The sequence below is a fragment of the Chiloscyllium plagiosum genome, chromosome 7, assembly GCF_004010195.1.
Source record: "Chiloscyllium plagiosum isolate BGI_BamShark_2017 chromosome 7, ASM401019v2, whole genome shotgun sequence".
Classification (NCBI taxonomy): Eukaryota; Metazoa; Chordata; class Chondrichthyes; order Orectolobiformes; family Hemiscylliidae; genus Chiloscyllium; species Chiloscyllium plagiosum.
The window spans coordinates 106,946,855-106,960,685 of NC_057716.1; the positions used below are offsets into that span (position 1 = coordinate 106,946,855).

General features: G+C 46.2%; 2 protein-coding genes across 2 annotated transcripts in view; one reads left to right on the plus strand and one right to left on the minus strand.

Moving 5' to 3' along the window:
* pecr (peroxisomal trans-2-enoyl-CoA reductase) overlaps window positions 1–8,640 on the plus strand; it is a 30,505-nt gene extending 21,865 nt beyond the window's left edge. Inside the window, exons 5-8 of the mRNA XM_043694365.1 lie at window positions 666–762; window positions 6,074–6,184; window positions 7,128–7,239; window positions 8,269–8,640. Of these exons, the coding sequence (XP_043550300.1) occupies window positions 666–762; window positions 6,074–6,184; window positions 7,128–7,239; window positions 8,269–8,357 (409 nt within the window). The 3' untranslated portion in view covers window positions 8,358–8,640. The remainder of the gene's footprint in view (window positions 1–665; window positions 763–6,073; window positions 6,185–7,127; window positions 7,240–8,268) is intronic.
* A 2,396-nt stretch (window positions 8,641–11,036) lies between these two features.
* The window catches only part of ercc3 (excision repair cross-complementation group 3), a 24,454-nt gene continuing 21,659 nt past the window's right edge, over window positions 11,037–13,831 (minus strand). The window contains exons 7-8 of the mRNA XM_043694366.1: window positions 12,187–12,336; window positions 11,037–11,338 (exon numbers count right to left, since the gene is read on the minus strand). Coding sequence (XP_043550301.1) covers window positions 11,213–11,338; window positions 12,187–12,336 — 276 coding nt within the window. The 3' untranslated portion in view covers window positions 11,037–11,212. The remainder of the gene's footprint in view (window positions 11,339–12,186; window positions 12,337–13,831) is intronic.

Genomic DNA, 13,831 nt, shown 5'->3' on the forward strand with positions numbered 1-13,831 from the left:
GTGTGTGTATGGAATGTGTATCTCTGTACGGTGTGTGTATGGAATGTGTATCTCAGTACGGTGTGTGTATGGAATGTGTATCTGTACGGTGTGTGTATGGAATGTTTATCTCTGTACGGTGTGTGTGTGGAATGTGTATCTCAGTACAGTGTGTGTATGGAATGTGTATCTCTGTACGGTGTGTGTGTGGAATGTGTATCTCTGTACGGTGTGTGTGGAATGTGTATCTCAGTGTGGTGTGTGTATGGAATGTGTATCTCAGTTCAGTGTGTATGGAATGTGTATCTCAGTATGGTGTGTATGGAATGTGTATCTCAGTACGGTGTGTATGGAATGTGTATCTCAGTATGGTGTGTGTGTGGAATGTGTATCTCTGTACGGTGTGTGTATGGAATGTGTATCTCTGTACGGTGTGCGTGTGGAACGTGTATCTCTGTATGGTGTGTGTACGGAATGTGTATCTCAGTACGGTGTGTGTATGGAATGTGTATCTCAGTACAGTGTGTGTGTGGAATGTGTATCTCCGTATGGTGTGTGTTTGGAATGTAACAATGTTAAGAATCCTGGCTGGACTGAGATATCCTCCAATGAGTTTTGACAGACTCGTGTTGACTCTCAGGCAGTGATGACGATCGTTAACATTCACCTTTCATGTTCTTTCTAAGGCACACGGGAGCAGCACGAGCTGCTGTGGACAATCTTACCAAGAGCCTGGCCATCGAGTGGGCAGCCAGTGGAGTGCGGATCAATGCTGTGGCTCCCGTACGTACATTCACCTTCCTCCATGTTTGCTCTCGTCTCTAATGTCATCTTTTCCTGTCATGCAAATTATTTTCTAATTATAGAGTCATGTAGGTGTGCAGCATGGAAACAGACCATTTAGTTCCAGGCGTTCAGGTTGACCAGATATCTTCATTTAATCCAGTCCCATTTGCCAGCACTTGGCTCATATCCCTCCAAACCCTTCCTATTCATATACCCATCCAGATGCCTTTTAAATGTTGCAATTGTACCAGCCTCCACCACATCCTCTGGCAGCTCATTCCATACACGTACCACCCTCTGTGTGAAACAGTTGCCCCTTAGGTCTCTTTTATATCTTTCCCCTCACATCCTAAACCTATGCCCTCTAGTTCTGGACTCCCCGCCCCCAGGGAAAAGACTTTGTCTATTTATCCTATCCATGCCCCTCATAATTTTGTAAACCTCTATAAGGTCACCCCTCAGCCTCCAACACTCCAGGGAAAAAAGCCCCAGCCTGTTCAGCCTCTCCCTATAGTTCAAATCCTCCAACCCTGGCAACATCCTTGTAAATCTTTTCTGAACCCTTTCAGGCTTCACAACATCTTTTCGATAGGAAGGAGACCAGAATTGCACGCAATATTCCAAAACTGGCCTAACCAATGTCCTGTTCAGCTGCAACATGACCTCCCAACTCCTGTACTCAATACTCTGAACAATAAAGGAAAGCATACTAAACGCCTTCTTCACTATCCTATCTACCTGTGACTCCACTTTTAAGGAGCTACCACTCTGCACTTCAAGGTCTCTTTGTTCAGCAACACTCCCCAGGGCCTAACCATTAAGTGTATAAGTCCTGCCCTGCTTTGCCTTTCCAAAATGCAGCACCTCACATTTATCTAAATTAAAGTCCATCTGCCACTCCTCAGCCCATTTGGCCCATCTGATCAGGATCCTACTGTAATCTGAGGTAACCTTCTTCGATGTCTACTACACCTCTAATTTCTCTGAAAAGCAACCTTCCACCACCACCCTCTGTCTTCTGCCTTTGAGCCAGTTCTGTATCCAAAAGGTAGTTTTCCCCATATTCCATGAGATCTAACCTTGCTAACCAGTCTCCTATGGGAAACCTTGTCGAACTCCTTGCTGAAGTCCATATGGATCACAACTACTGCTCTGCCCTCATCAATCCTCTTTGTTACTTCTTCAAAAAACTCAATCAAGTTTGTGAGACATGATTTCCCATGAACAAAGCCATGTTGACTATCTCTAATCAGTCCTTGCCTTTCCAAATACATGTGTATCCTATCCCTCAGGATTCCCTCCAACAGCTTGCCCACCACCGACGTCAGGCTCACTGGTCTATAGTTCCCTGGCTTGTCCTTACCACCCTTCTTAAACAGTGGCACATGTTAGCCAGCCTACAGTCTTCCGGCACCTCACCAACAAGGAGGTGCTGACCAATGAGGAGGTGCCACACCCCAGTGGGGAGACGGGGTTGCTTTCCACTGGGACTCTGGCTCCTTCAGTTTGTCCGTGTCCGCTCACCAGAGGCTCAAGTGGAGGCGGCCAGCGGGCATTAGTGAGGCTCAGGCTTCTCACTCACTCTCCTCTCTCATACACACATGGAGACTCTGTTTTGAGAGTTACATTTTAGCCAGGAAAGACCTAAAAAGGGAGCTTAGAAGAGCCAGGAGGGAACATGAGAAGTCGTTGGCAGATAGGATCAAGAAAGCCCTAAAGCTTTCTAGAGTTATGTCAGGAATAAAAGAATGACTAGAGTAAGATTAGAGCCTATCAACGGCAGTAGTGGGAAGTTGTGCATGGAGTCAGAGGAGATAGGAGAGGTGCTAAATGAATATTTTTTATCAGTAGTCACACTGGATAAAGACAATGTTGTCAAGGAGAATACAGAGATACGGGATACTAAACGAGACGAGACTGAGGTTCATAAGGAGGAGATGTTAGCAATTCTGGAAAGTGTGAAAATAGGTAAGTCCCCTGGGCTGGACGGGTTTTATTCTAGGATTCTCTGGGAAGCCAGGGAGGAAATTGCCGAGCCTTTGGCTTTGATCTTTCTGTTGTCATTGTCTACAGGAATAGTGCCAGAAGATTGAAGGATAGCAAATATTGTTCCCTTGTTCAAGAAGGGTAGTAATACAACCCTGGTAATTATAGACCAGTGAGCCTTACTTTGGTTGTGGGTAAAGTGTTGGAAAGGGTTATTCGAGATAGGATTTATAATCATCTAGAAAGAAATAAGTTGATTAGGGATAGTCAACACAGTTTTGTGAAGGGTAGGTCGTGCCTCACAAACCTTATTGCATTCTTTGAGAAGGTGACCAAACAGGTGGATGAGGATAAAGTGGTTGATGTGGTGTACATGGATTTCAGTAAGGTGTTTATAAGGTTCCCCACGGTAGGCTATTGCAGAAAATACAGAGGCATGGGATTGAGAGTGATTTAGCAGTTTGAATCAGAAATTAGTTAGCTAAAAGACAACAGAGGGTGGTGGTTGATGGAAAATGTTCATCCTGGAGTTCAGTTACTAGTGGTGTACCGCAAGGTTCTGTTGTGGGCCACTACTGTTTGTCATTTTTATAAATGACCTGGATAAGGGTGTAGAAGGATGGGTTAGTAAATTTGCGGATAACACTAAGGTCAGTGGAGTTGTGGATAGTGCCAAAGGATGTTGCAGGTTACAGAGGGATGTAGATAAGCTGCAGAGCTGGGCTGAGGGATGGCAAATAGAGTTTAGTGCGGAAAAATGTTATTGGTAGAGGGATTGAGTTTCGGAACCATGAGGTCATGTTGCAGCTGTACAAAACTCTGGTGCGGCCGCACTTGTAGTATTGTATATAATTCTGGTCACCGCATTAAAGGAGGGATGTGGAAGCTTTGGAATGGGTTCAGAGGAGATTAACTAGTTTGTTCCCTGGTGTGCAGAGAAGGTCTTATGAGGAAAAGCTGAAGGACTTGAGGCTGTTGTCATTAGACGATTGAGAGGTGACTTAATTGAGACATTTAAGATAATCAGAGGTTGTTAGATTGGGTGGACAGTGAGGGCCTTTGTGATGGCTAGTACGAGGGGACACAGCTTTAAGTTGAGGGGTGATAGATATAGGACAGGTGTCAGAGGTAGTTTCTTTACTCAGGTTCTCACCTGTATCTATCAGTGATACAAATACCTCAGCAAGGGGTTAGCAATCACTTCCTTAGCTTCCCACAGCCTTCTAGGGTACATTTGATCAGGTCCTGCGGATTTATCCACCTATATACGTTTTAAGACATCCAGCACTTCCTCCTCTGTAATTTGGACATTTTTCAGTTGTCCAAATGAGAGAAATGAATGACCATCTCTACTGACTTGGCTCCGTCCGCTCAGATGTTTTGACTTGCTTTAGAGAGTTGGTCATAGGAGCAGCCACTACATTGCTCATCTAGATCTATCACAAGATTTCATGTTTTGTCTTAATCACAGGAAAGTCCAAGACAGCCTTCCTTTTACTCTGTACATGTATTTGACCTTGTCCCACAGTCTTTGGTAAATTCATTTTGAGCCAAATATATGACCAAACTGGGATTCGGAACCAGTAATACAATGAGTATTTTAGATCAGGTGTCATAAATGTACTTTCCAGGTTTGGTTGGATGTAGTCCAGACGTCATTATACACACAAGGGTAGCACGGTGGCTCAGTGGTTAGCACTGCTGCTTTACAGCTTCTATTCCAGCCTCGGGTGATTGTCTGTGTGGAGTTTGCATGCTCTAGGGGTCTAGATCTGGGTGGAATGCTCTTCCAAGGGTCACTGTGCACTCAATGGGCTGAATGGTCTCATTCCCCACTGTAGGGATTCTACAATTGTAGAATTCCTTGATGATTCCCAGTTGATGATATTATTGGAAAGTGAGATCCCAGGTTGAGATCTTTGTTATTGTAATTTGACTATCATTATTGTCATTCATACAAGGATTTTAGTTATGGAAAATACGTTTATTACACAAAAGAACAGTAAAGTGTACATATAAGAATTTGGAAATGTAAAAACAGCAGAAAGAAAGATTCAAACTCTTTTCCCAACAATATTCTTTACAGATAGTCAACACGAGTGATCTATCATTCCTATTTTCACTCTTTGATTCTTATACAACTGATGAGATGCACTGGTTCCTTTCTCCACCTTCAGTAGATGGGTTCTCCCCACCATTGTACTCCATGAGACCCGCAGACACAGGCTCACTCACTGAACTCAAAAAAAAACACAGCTCACTTTCCAGCACTAAATCAGCTTGGACATCTTTCCAACACTGATAGCCTGGAAACTTCCAAAACTAAACGGCACTTGAGCTGGCATAGATGTTTTTCTTCTGAACTGAACCCACTCCTGGTCTCTGTTTTTCTGGATGTTAGTGAACACATCTGGAATTACCTTAGCCTGGATCGTCAGTTAGCTTAAGACAACTGATTTCTTGGACATGTTGTTTTGATCCACTTCTGACAAAAGAGTTTCTCACCTTTAAAATAAGCTACTTACAGAAATGACAGGCAAACAACTATTCAATTCTAATTTATAACCTGTTACAAAATAAATATATTATAAATCCTTATCACAACCTATTTATTTATATTCTGGTGTTGGTATATATCCTGCAGCCCTGTCTCCACACGCACATCAATACCCAGTCCATTGCACCAGGTAAGTGCTTGCTTTGGGGAAGATTTTGGCTGCTGTCACTGGACCATTGATCCAGAGGCTATTACTCCGAGGATATAGGTTCACACCCACTACAGCAGCTGGAGGGATTTATATTGAGTTAATAAAACCTGGAATGTAATGTCAATCTCAGTAACTGTGACCATGATCGCTACCAAACCCATCTGGTTCACTAAAGTCCTTCAGGGAAGGAAATCTACAATCCTCACTCTAACGTGACTCCAGCAATGTGGCTGGTGATTAACTGCTCTCTGGGACTGGGAAGGACAGCAAATACTGACCTTGCCAGCAATGGCATCTCCGGGTCTCGCTCTCTCAATCGGTTGTTAGAACATAGAACAGTATAGCACAGGACAGGCTCTTCAGCCCACGATGTTGTGCCGACCACTGATCCTCATGTATGCACCCTCAAATTTCTGTTGTCTCTCCCTCCGCGGGATTTGTCACTTTCGGCTGGATCCTGTGCCACTCTCTGATACTGTGCTGTCTCTTGCTCTCGCTCACTCTGATTTTGCTGCAAACCCGTATCTAATGGCAGGTTTTGTTCCACATTCCCCTGAAAGCAGGAACAGTCTGTTCCCTCCATTCTTTAACCCCGGATTCTTTTTATTCCCCAGGGAGTCATCTTCTCAGAAACAGCGGTTGCCAATTACAAGGAACTGGGACCCGAATTGTTCAAAGGTTACATCCCAAAAATCCCAGCCAAGAGACTGGGTGTCCCAGAGGAGGTAAGCCTTTGGATTTTACTGTCCTCAGACCCTTAGCTAGGAGGAGCAGGGTCAAGGGGCCAAATGGCCTACTGCTGTTCCTCTTTCTTTGGGTCTTATAAAATGGGAGAAGTCTGAATATGAGAGAAAGCTAGCTGGATATATAAACACAAGGTTAATGGAAAATAACGTGATGGCAGATGAATTGAACATGTGCCTTACATCAGTTATTAATGAGATTATGGTGTGATACTTGGAGGTTTGTATCCCCTGGAGTTTAATGAGTCAGACACTGCTGGATCGAAATACACAAGATCCTGAGGGCTTTTGACCAGGTGGGTGCAGAGAGAATGTTTTCTTTTATGGGAGGATCCAGAGGGGCCACTGTTTAAACACCAGGCATTGTCCATTTAAGGTAGAGATGGGGACGTTTCGTTCTCTCACAGGGTTGAGTCTTTGCAACTCTCTTCCTGAAAAAGGCAGTGGAAGCAGACTGTGTGAGTATTTTTAAGGCAGGGGTGAATCGATTTGTGTTCATTAAGGGGTGGGAGGTGATCAGCAATATGCGGGAATGTGGGTTTGAGTTTATAATCAGATCAGTCAGAATTCTACTGAATTATAAAGAAGGCTTGAGGTGCCACGGTGTCCTAAGCTCTGTGCGTGTGTAGGTTTCTCCTGCCCTGTATTTGAAATCTTACGACCAGTTTTTTGCTGTTGTGCCTCGACCTCTGAACAACAGCAGTTCCACAAGATAGCTCACCGAGGGCAATGAGGGATGAGCTCAGCTCGTGACCCTGGGAATTAATTTTAAGACGTTTCTGTCCAGTGAGTTCCATCCTGTCACCATTTCGTGCAGGATTTAGCAGACTGTTCCTGCAGGACAGTCATTCTGATAGTTTACTCTATCTAGCTCTCGCTATTCCTCACATTCTCTGCTTTTCTCTCTCTCCTCTCCCACTGCCAGGTTTCCTCGGTTGTTTGCTTCCTGCTGTCTCCTGCAGCCTCCTTCATGACTGGGGAGACTGTGAGGGTCGATGCCGGACAGAGCCTGTACCAGAGCCCGTGGGAGGTACCTGGTAAGGACCATGCCATCTCAACATTCAAACTGTCCACTCACTCACTCACTCTCACGTCTCTCTTCCAACATCCAGTATTGCACAGATGAGCTTGCACTGGCTCTTTCTGTAAGGAACCTTGCCATTCCTTCACGGTGAATAGCCAACGATCGCAGGCCATGTGACAACAGTGGGCACCACAGCCGAGCCTAAATCTCACCAATTGGTATCATCCCGGGACTGATTCCCTCAGTGGGTCAGTCCTTCTTGGCCAGGGCGAGTTGGCAGTGTGGGTATGGTGGGAAGTCAGTTATTGTTTGAGAGGTATCAGTGTCACTGCTGATACTCGAGCCTGTCCCCAGAATGACCCTCGCAGCATTATGTGGCAATGTCAGGTGTACCGCCCCTCAGCTGGAAATAAATTAATTCCTCCCCTGCAGTCCGGAGTGGATATTAAATGTTTCCATGTCAGTAGTCAGAGAAACACAGAGGAGTTATCCAGTTTCCTGAGCCAACATTCATCCCTGGACAGATCTTGCTGGGGCTTTGTCTCATTGCTGTTAGGGGGAGACGCTCATTGGCCACAGTGACTAACAAGCACCTGACTGGTTCTTTTATCTGGAATGGGTCAGTTTAGCTCCATTGGCTGATTAGTGACACAGAGCAACAGCAATAGCATGGGTTCATGGCCGAAGTGGATACTGCTGGAGGTTAGAGTGGTTCTGAAAAGGCACTGCCTCATTCCTGATGAAGGGCTTCTGCCCAAAATGTCGTTTTTTTTCCTGCTCCTCGGATGCTCCCTGACCTGCTGTGCTTTTCCAGCACCAGCTGAGGTTACCAGGAAGGACTCTCCTTCTCAACCTCTCCCCTCATCCCCAATGATCCACAGTGACCCTCAGGTTAATCCACCACCAGTTGGTTGTCTCTCTAGCGAGAGAAAAGCCCTCTGTCCTGGTAGGACAATGGTGATTATACTTAAGCACTGGGTACATGTAGTCATGGGGTAAAGGTTCTCCGTATCTGTCAATGTTGCTCTTAAACTTTCCTCAGAACATGATCGTTGGCCACCTGCTCCTGAAAGCCGGAACTCCACCGCTCTGACTAACTTCCTCACTGGAAAACTTCCCTCAAAACTGTGAACAAGTGTGGGACCATCAACTGGACACACCGTCATCCAGTATTGTCAATTACTCAGCTGGAATTTGTACTTCTTCCACTGGTTTATGTACAATAGACTTTTTAAGTAATTCTCACCCAACAAATATTACAGGAATAAAACTGAAACGTTTAAAATTGAAATGCCAATAGACAACAGGACAAATGGGGACACAGCACAAACTCGTTTTCCACGGAAGGTAGAAGATTGAGGTTTGGATAGTGATTTGCATATTTTAAAATGCTCAAATATTGCTGAAAACAAAATGTTTTGTTGAAGCTTTTCATCTTGCACTGATCAGGATATTTTACCAAGTTAGGGTGATGAGTGGGGAACTGGCAGGGGGTGGTGGTCCCATCTATCTGCTGCCCTTGTCCTACTGAGGAACTGGTTGTGGGTTTGGAAGGTGCTGTCCGAGGATCTTTGGCAAAATTCAATACGGCATCTTGTAGATAGGTACACACTGCTGCTACCTAGCGTCAGTGTCACCCTGCTATAGGAAGGGTATCATTAAATTGGAGAGGAAAAGATTTACCCAGATGTTGCTGGGACTGGAGGGTTTGAATTACAGGGAGAAGCTGGGTAGGCTTGGACCTTTTTGATTGGAGCACTGAAGGGTGAACTTACAGGGGTTTGTATAATTATGAGGGGTATAGACAGGGTGAATGACAAGTGTCTTTTCCGAGGATGGGGGAATTCAAAGTCATGGGGAATATTTTTAAGGTGAGAGAAGAAATATTTTAAAAAGACATGAGGGGCAATTTTTTTCATACTAAAGCTAGTTTGTGTGTGGAATGAAACATTCATAAGTAGAAAATATTTGGAGGGATATGGGCCAATTGCAGGCAGGTGGGACTAGTTTAGTTTGGGATTATGGTCGGCTTGGACTGAAGACAAAAGTGAGGACGGCAGATGCTGGAAACCAGAGTTTAGATCAGAGTGGTGCTGGAAAAGCACAGCAGGTCAGGCAGCATCCGAGGAGCAGGAAAATCGACGTTTTGGGCAAAAGCTCTTCATCAGGAATAGAGGTAGGAAGCCTCCAGGGTGGAGAGAGAAACGGTGGGGGTGGAGCTGGGGAGAAGGTAGCAAAGAGTACAATGGGTGGATGGGGGGGGGGATGGAGGTGATAGGTCAGAGAGGAGGGTGGAGCAGATAGGTGGGAAGGGAGATTGGCAGGTAAGACAGGTCATGGGGACAGTGCTGAGCTGGAAGGTTGGAACTGGGGTCAGGTGGGGGGAGGGGAAATGAGGAAACTGATGAAGTCCACGTTGATGCTCCGAGGCAGAAGCAAATGTGGCTGTGGTAGTGAGTCTGTTTCAGTACGTGGTTGAAGAGCTTCAGGGCAGAGGAGATGACCTGGGGGTTGGAGTGAGAGAGGGGCTCTCTGAGACTCTTGTGGAGAGAGGAGAACATTGGAAAATGATTACAATGCGTCCACGATTTCTCGAGCCACCTCCTTAAGTACCCTGGGATGCTGACCATCAGGTCCCGGGAACTTATAAGCCTTCAGACTTAACAGTCTATCCAACACCATTTCCTGCCTAATATAAATTCTCTTCAGTTCATCCATTACCCTAGGTCCTTCAGTCACTATTACATCTGGGAGATTGGATCTGTCTTCACTAGGGAAGACACAAGCAAAGTACCTATTCACACCGGATCCAGGATTGCTTTCTCCCTGGCAGGCTCCAGGATAAGCCGTTCTAAGAATCCATCTCAGAGGCACTCCACAAACTCCCTTTCTTGGGGCCCAGTCCCATCCTGATTCTCCCAGTCTCCCATGTTGAAATCCCCTATAACTGTAGTAATACCTTTGCGACAGGCCAATTTCAACTCCTTATTCAACTTACACCCTATATCTAGACTACTGTTTGGGGGCTTGTAGATAACTCCCATTAGGGTCTTTCTACCCTTAGAATCAGGAGATGTAGAGTCAGTCTGGATAGAGCTGAGAAATTCTATGTCCCTCCCTCACAAGGGATTGAATATCATTCCTCACCAACAGGGCCACCCCATCCCCTCTGCCCATCAGTCTGTCCTTTCAATAGCCTGTAGAGCCTTGAATATTTATGTCCCAGGAGAAAGTGAGGACTGCAGATGCTGGAGATCAGAGCTGAAAATGCGTTGCTGGAAAAGCGCAGCAGGTCAGGCAGCATCCAAGGAACAGGAGAATCGACGTTTTGGGCATGAAGGGCTCATGCCCGAAACGTCGATTCTCCTGCTCCTTGGATGCTGCCTGACCTGCTGTGCTTTTCCAGCAACACATTTTCAGCTATTTATTTCCCAGGCCCTGGCCTCTTGAAGCCACGTCTCAGTTCTCCCCACAACATTGTACCTGCCGATTTCCAACTGAGCCTCAAGCTCATCCACCTTATTTCTTAGGCTTCGTGCATTCATATATAATATTCTTAATTTGTTACTCCCCTCACCCTTCCTATCAATCCGTATTTCACTTGACCATACTGTATGATCCCTTGATGAGTTTTCTGCTCCATTGATTGTTGTTTTTCTTAACTTCTCAATTCTCAACTGTAAAACCCTGTGGTCAGGCTGCAACCAGCAGCCTGTGTTCCCCAGAGGACTGTGATACAACACAAAGCAAGATCAACACACCAAAGAATCTTTCAGGAACTGGGGATGAGACAGAATCTAACAAAGAAAATATTTAGAAAAAAAAGACAATTTAATAATTCAAATGACTCTCCAGGCATCATAATAAATACCCCCAAAAAAAACCTCCCTGAGCGGATTTGGCTCCTGGTTATGAAATGTAGGCCAGTCCATGTGCTCCCCATTACCCTGCACAGCTGGCTTCCCACGGAATGAAACAGCAGCAACTCATTTCCTGAAACGTTTGAAGAGAGGATGGATGTTCTTGCCAAAACTCTTGGTCCGATGATATTCCAAGTAAATGGTGTCATCAGCCCCTGACATGGAGCTCATTGTACCCATTCTCCGTGAGACCTGAAGGAGAAGGTGAAAAGTTAACAGGACACGCCAGATCCGAAATGGGAGACATGCCTGTAAACGTCAGACTGACATAGCCAGAGTGGTACTGAGGGAGTGCTGCTCTGTTGAAAGGTCAGTCACACTGTCAGAGGGGATGCTGTGCTTTGTGAGTACTGACTCACAGACGATGCAGAGACTCATTATACTGACCTCTGTACCGGGGGAATGTCAGGATGCTTGTCCATTTTTGTTCTACATGGAATTTCAATGCATGCAGTAGTCAAACAGGTTTTATACTGTGTATGATCCCGGGGATGAAGAGCTTGTCATACGAGGAGCGGTTGAAGACTGGGTCTGTACTCGATGGAGTTTAGAAGGATGAGAGGCCTGGACGTGGGGAAAATGTTTCCATTAGGAGGAGGGACTAGCACCCGAGGGCTCAACCTCAGAGTGAAGGGACGACCCTTTAGAACTGAGATGAGGAGGGATTTCTTCAGCTCGGGGTGGGGGATCTGTGGAACTCATTGCTGCAGAGAGCTGTGGAGGCCAAGTGACTGAGACAGAGCTAGATAGGGTCATGGTTAGTACGGGGGATCAAGGATCATGGAGACATGGAGAATGGGTTTGAGAAACAGACTCGATGGGTCAAATGGCCTAATTTAGCTCCTACTTCTTATAGGTTCCATAATACATAGCTATATTTTACCCTCCCCTCCTGCCATGGCACACTGGTGGCCATTCTGGGAGGTACTTATCTGAGGTATACAGTATTCTTTGCAATACGTGGCGTTAATTCAGTTTCCCACCTTCCCTGGCTGGACATGCCCTCCACTCTGCAGCTCGACAATCCAACTGGAACATACCTGTCCCTTTGAGCCAAACTCTCCGAGCACAACCTCCTCCTCCGCATCGAGGTCCGAGGCTGCTAGTACTTTCTGCAGAAGCTGCTGCTGCTCATCCTTGGTAGCAAAGGCCAGATCCTCCTCCTCCAATCCTGCCAGTTTAGTAATCACCTGGGTGGGCAGGGGGTGGAGAAGACAGGGAGGACAGGTAGAGAGAGGAAGGTAGGGGGGAGAAGGGGAATAGATGAAGGGGGAGAGAAAGAGAGAGAGGAAGATAGAGGGAGGGGGGAGAGAGAGAGAGAGAGAGACGGAGATCGAGGGAGGGAGAGAGAAAAAGAGACAGACAGAGGGAGAGAGACAAAGGGACAGGGAGATAGAAAGAGACAGACAGAGACAAAGTTCAATCAGACAGTTCTCATGCATGACATTAGTCAGTCAGTGACCAGAAACCATGAACTGACCACCAACTGGAGCAGTGAGGCACTGGGAATAACTATCAGACCTGGGTTTGAAGGAGGGAACTGAGGGCCAAGGTATTCGGGCTGAATTCCTTCAGTGAAGGTGAACAAGGCAGCAGGATGGAGAGATTCAGGAGGGGAACAGGCAAAGCTTGTTACACCATCCGAGGGATGAAGATTTTTGAGAGTTATACAGATCTCCTGCTCAGTGGGTCTTGTTCCTGTCGCATGTTGATGACAATCCTGGACATTTTGCATTTTGCTTATGTTCAAGTTCACAATGCAGAACCTTTCCAAGATGGTGACGTATATGAGACACAGCACTATCCTCCCCGTGACCCGGAAACCATTATGGACCACAATGAGCGACAGCTAATTTATTTTTAATTAACTAATGGGACAAGCGGCTTTCCTTCAGTATCAGTGGGTCCTGAAACCCCTTCCCTCATGGCACACAGACTGCAGCAGTTCACCACCACCTTCTCAAGGGGCAACTAGGGACAGGCAACACGACTAGTGCCCACATCCCATGAATGAAAACAGAAAATGAACAGTGACCCCGATCCTAACTCAGGACATCTCATCTTAACCCTTCAGTGTGATTTGGACAAGATGAGTGAATGGGCAAACACCTGGCAGATGGAGCAGAATTTGGTCAAATGCTTTTTGCAGCAGAGAGCGGCGGGAGCTGGGCGGAAGTGAAGTCGGAGCGCAGAGCTGGTCGGGAAGGTAAGTGATTGTTATTTGAGTGGAGAAGGAACCCAGGACACTACACGTGTAGTGTCTCCCACCCTCCCTCCTCTAACCTAAAAAAAAGGACTCAGTTGGCTGAACAGGTAAGCTACTTAGTGTTCTTGTTTTGGAGACTAAGTGTAGAGTAATGGCAGCGCAGGCAGTGGAATGTTCCTCCTGCAGGATGTTTGAGGTAGGGGTGACCACCGATGCTCCTGCCGACTTCATCTGCAGGAAGTGCAGCCAGCTCCAGCTCCTCACAGACCGCGTTAGGGAACTGGAGCTGGAGTTGGATGAACTGAGAATTATTCGAGAGGCTGATAGAAGCTACAGGGATATAGTTACGCCAGAGAACAGAGGTAGCTGGGTAACAGTTAGAGGTGGGAAGGGGAGGAAGCAGGCAGTGCAGGGATCCCCTGTGGTCGTTCCCCTCAACAATAAGTATACCGCTTTGGATACTGTTGGGGGGGACGGCC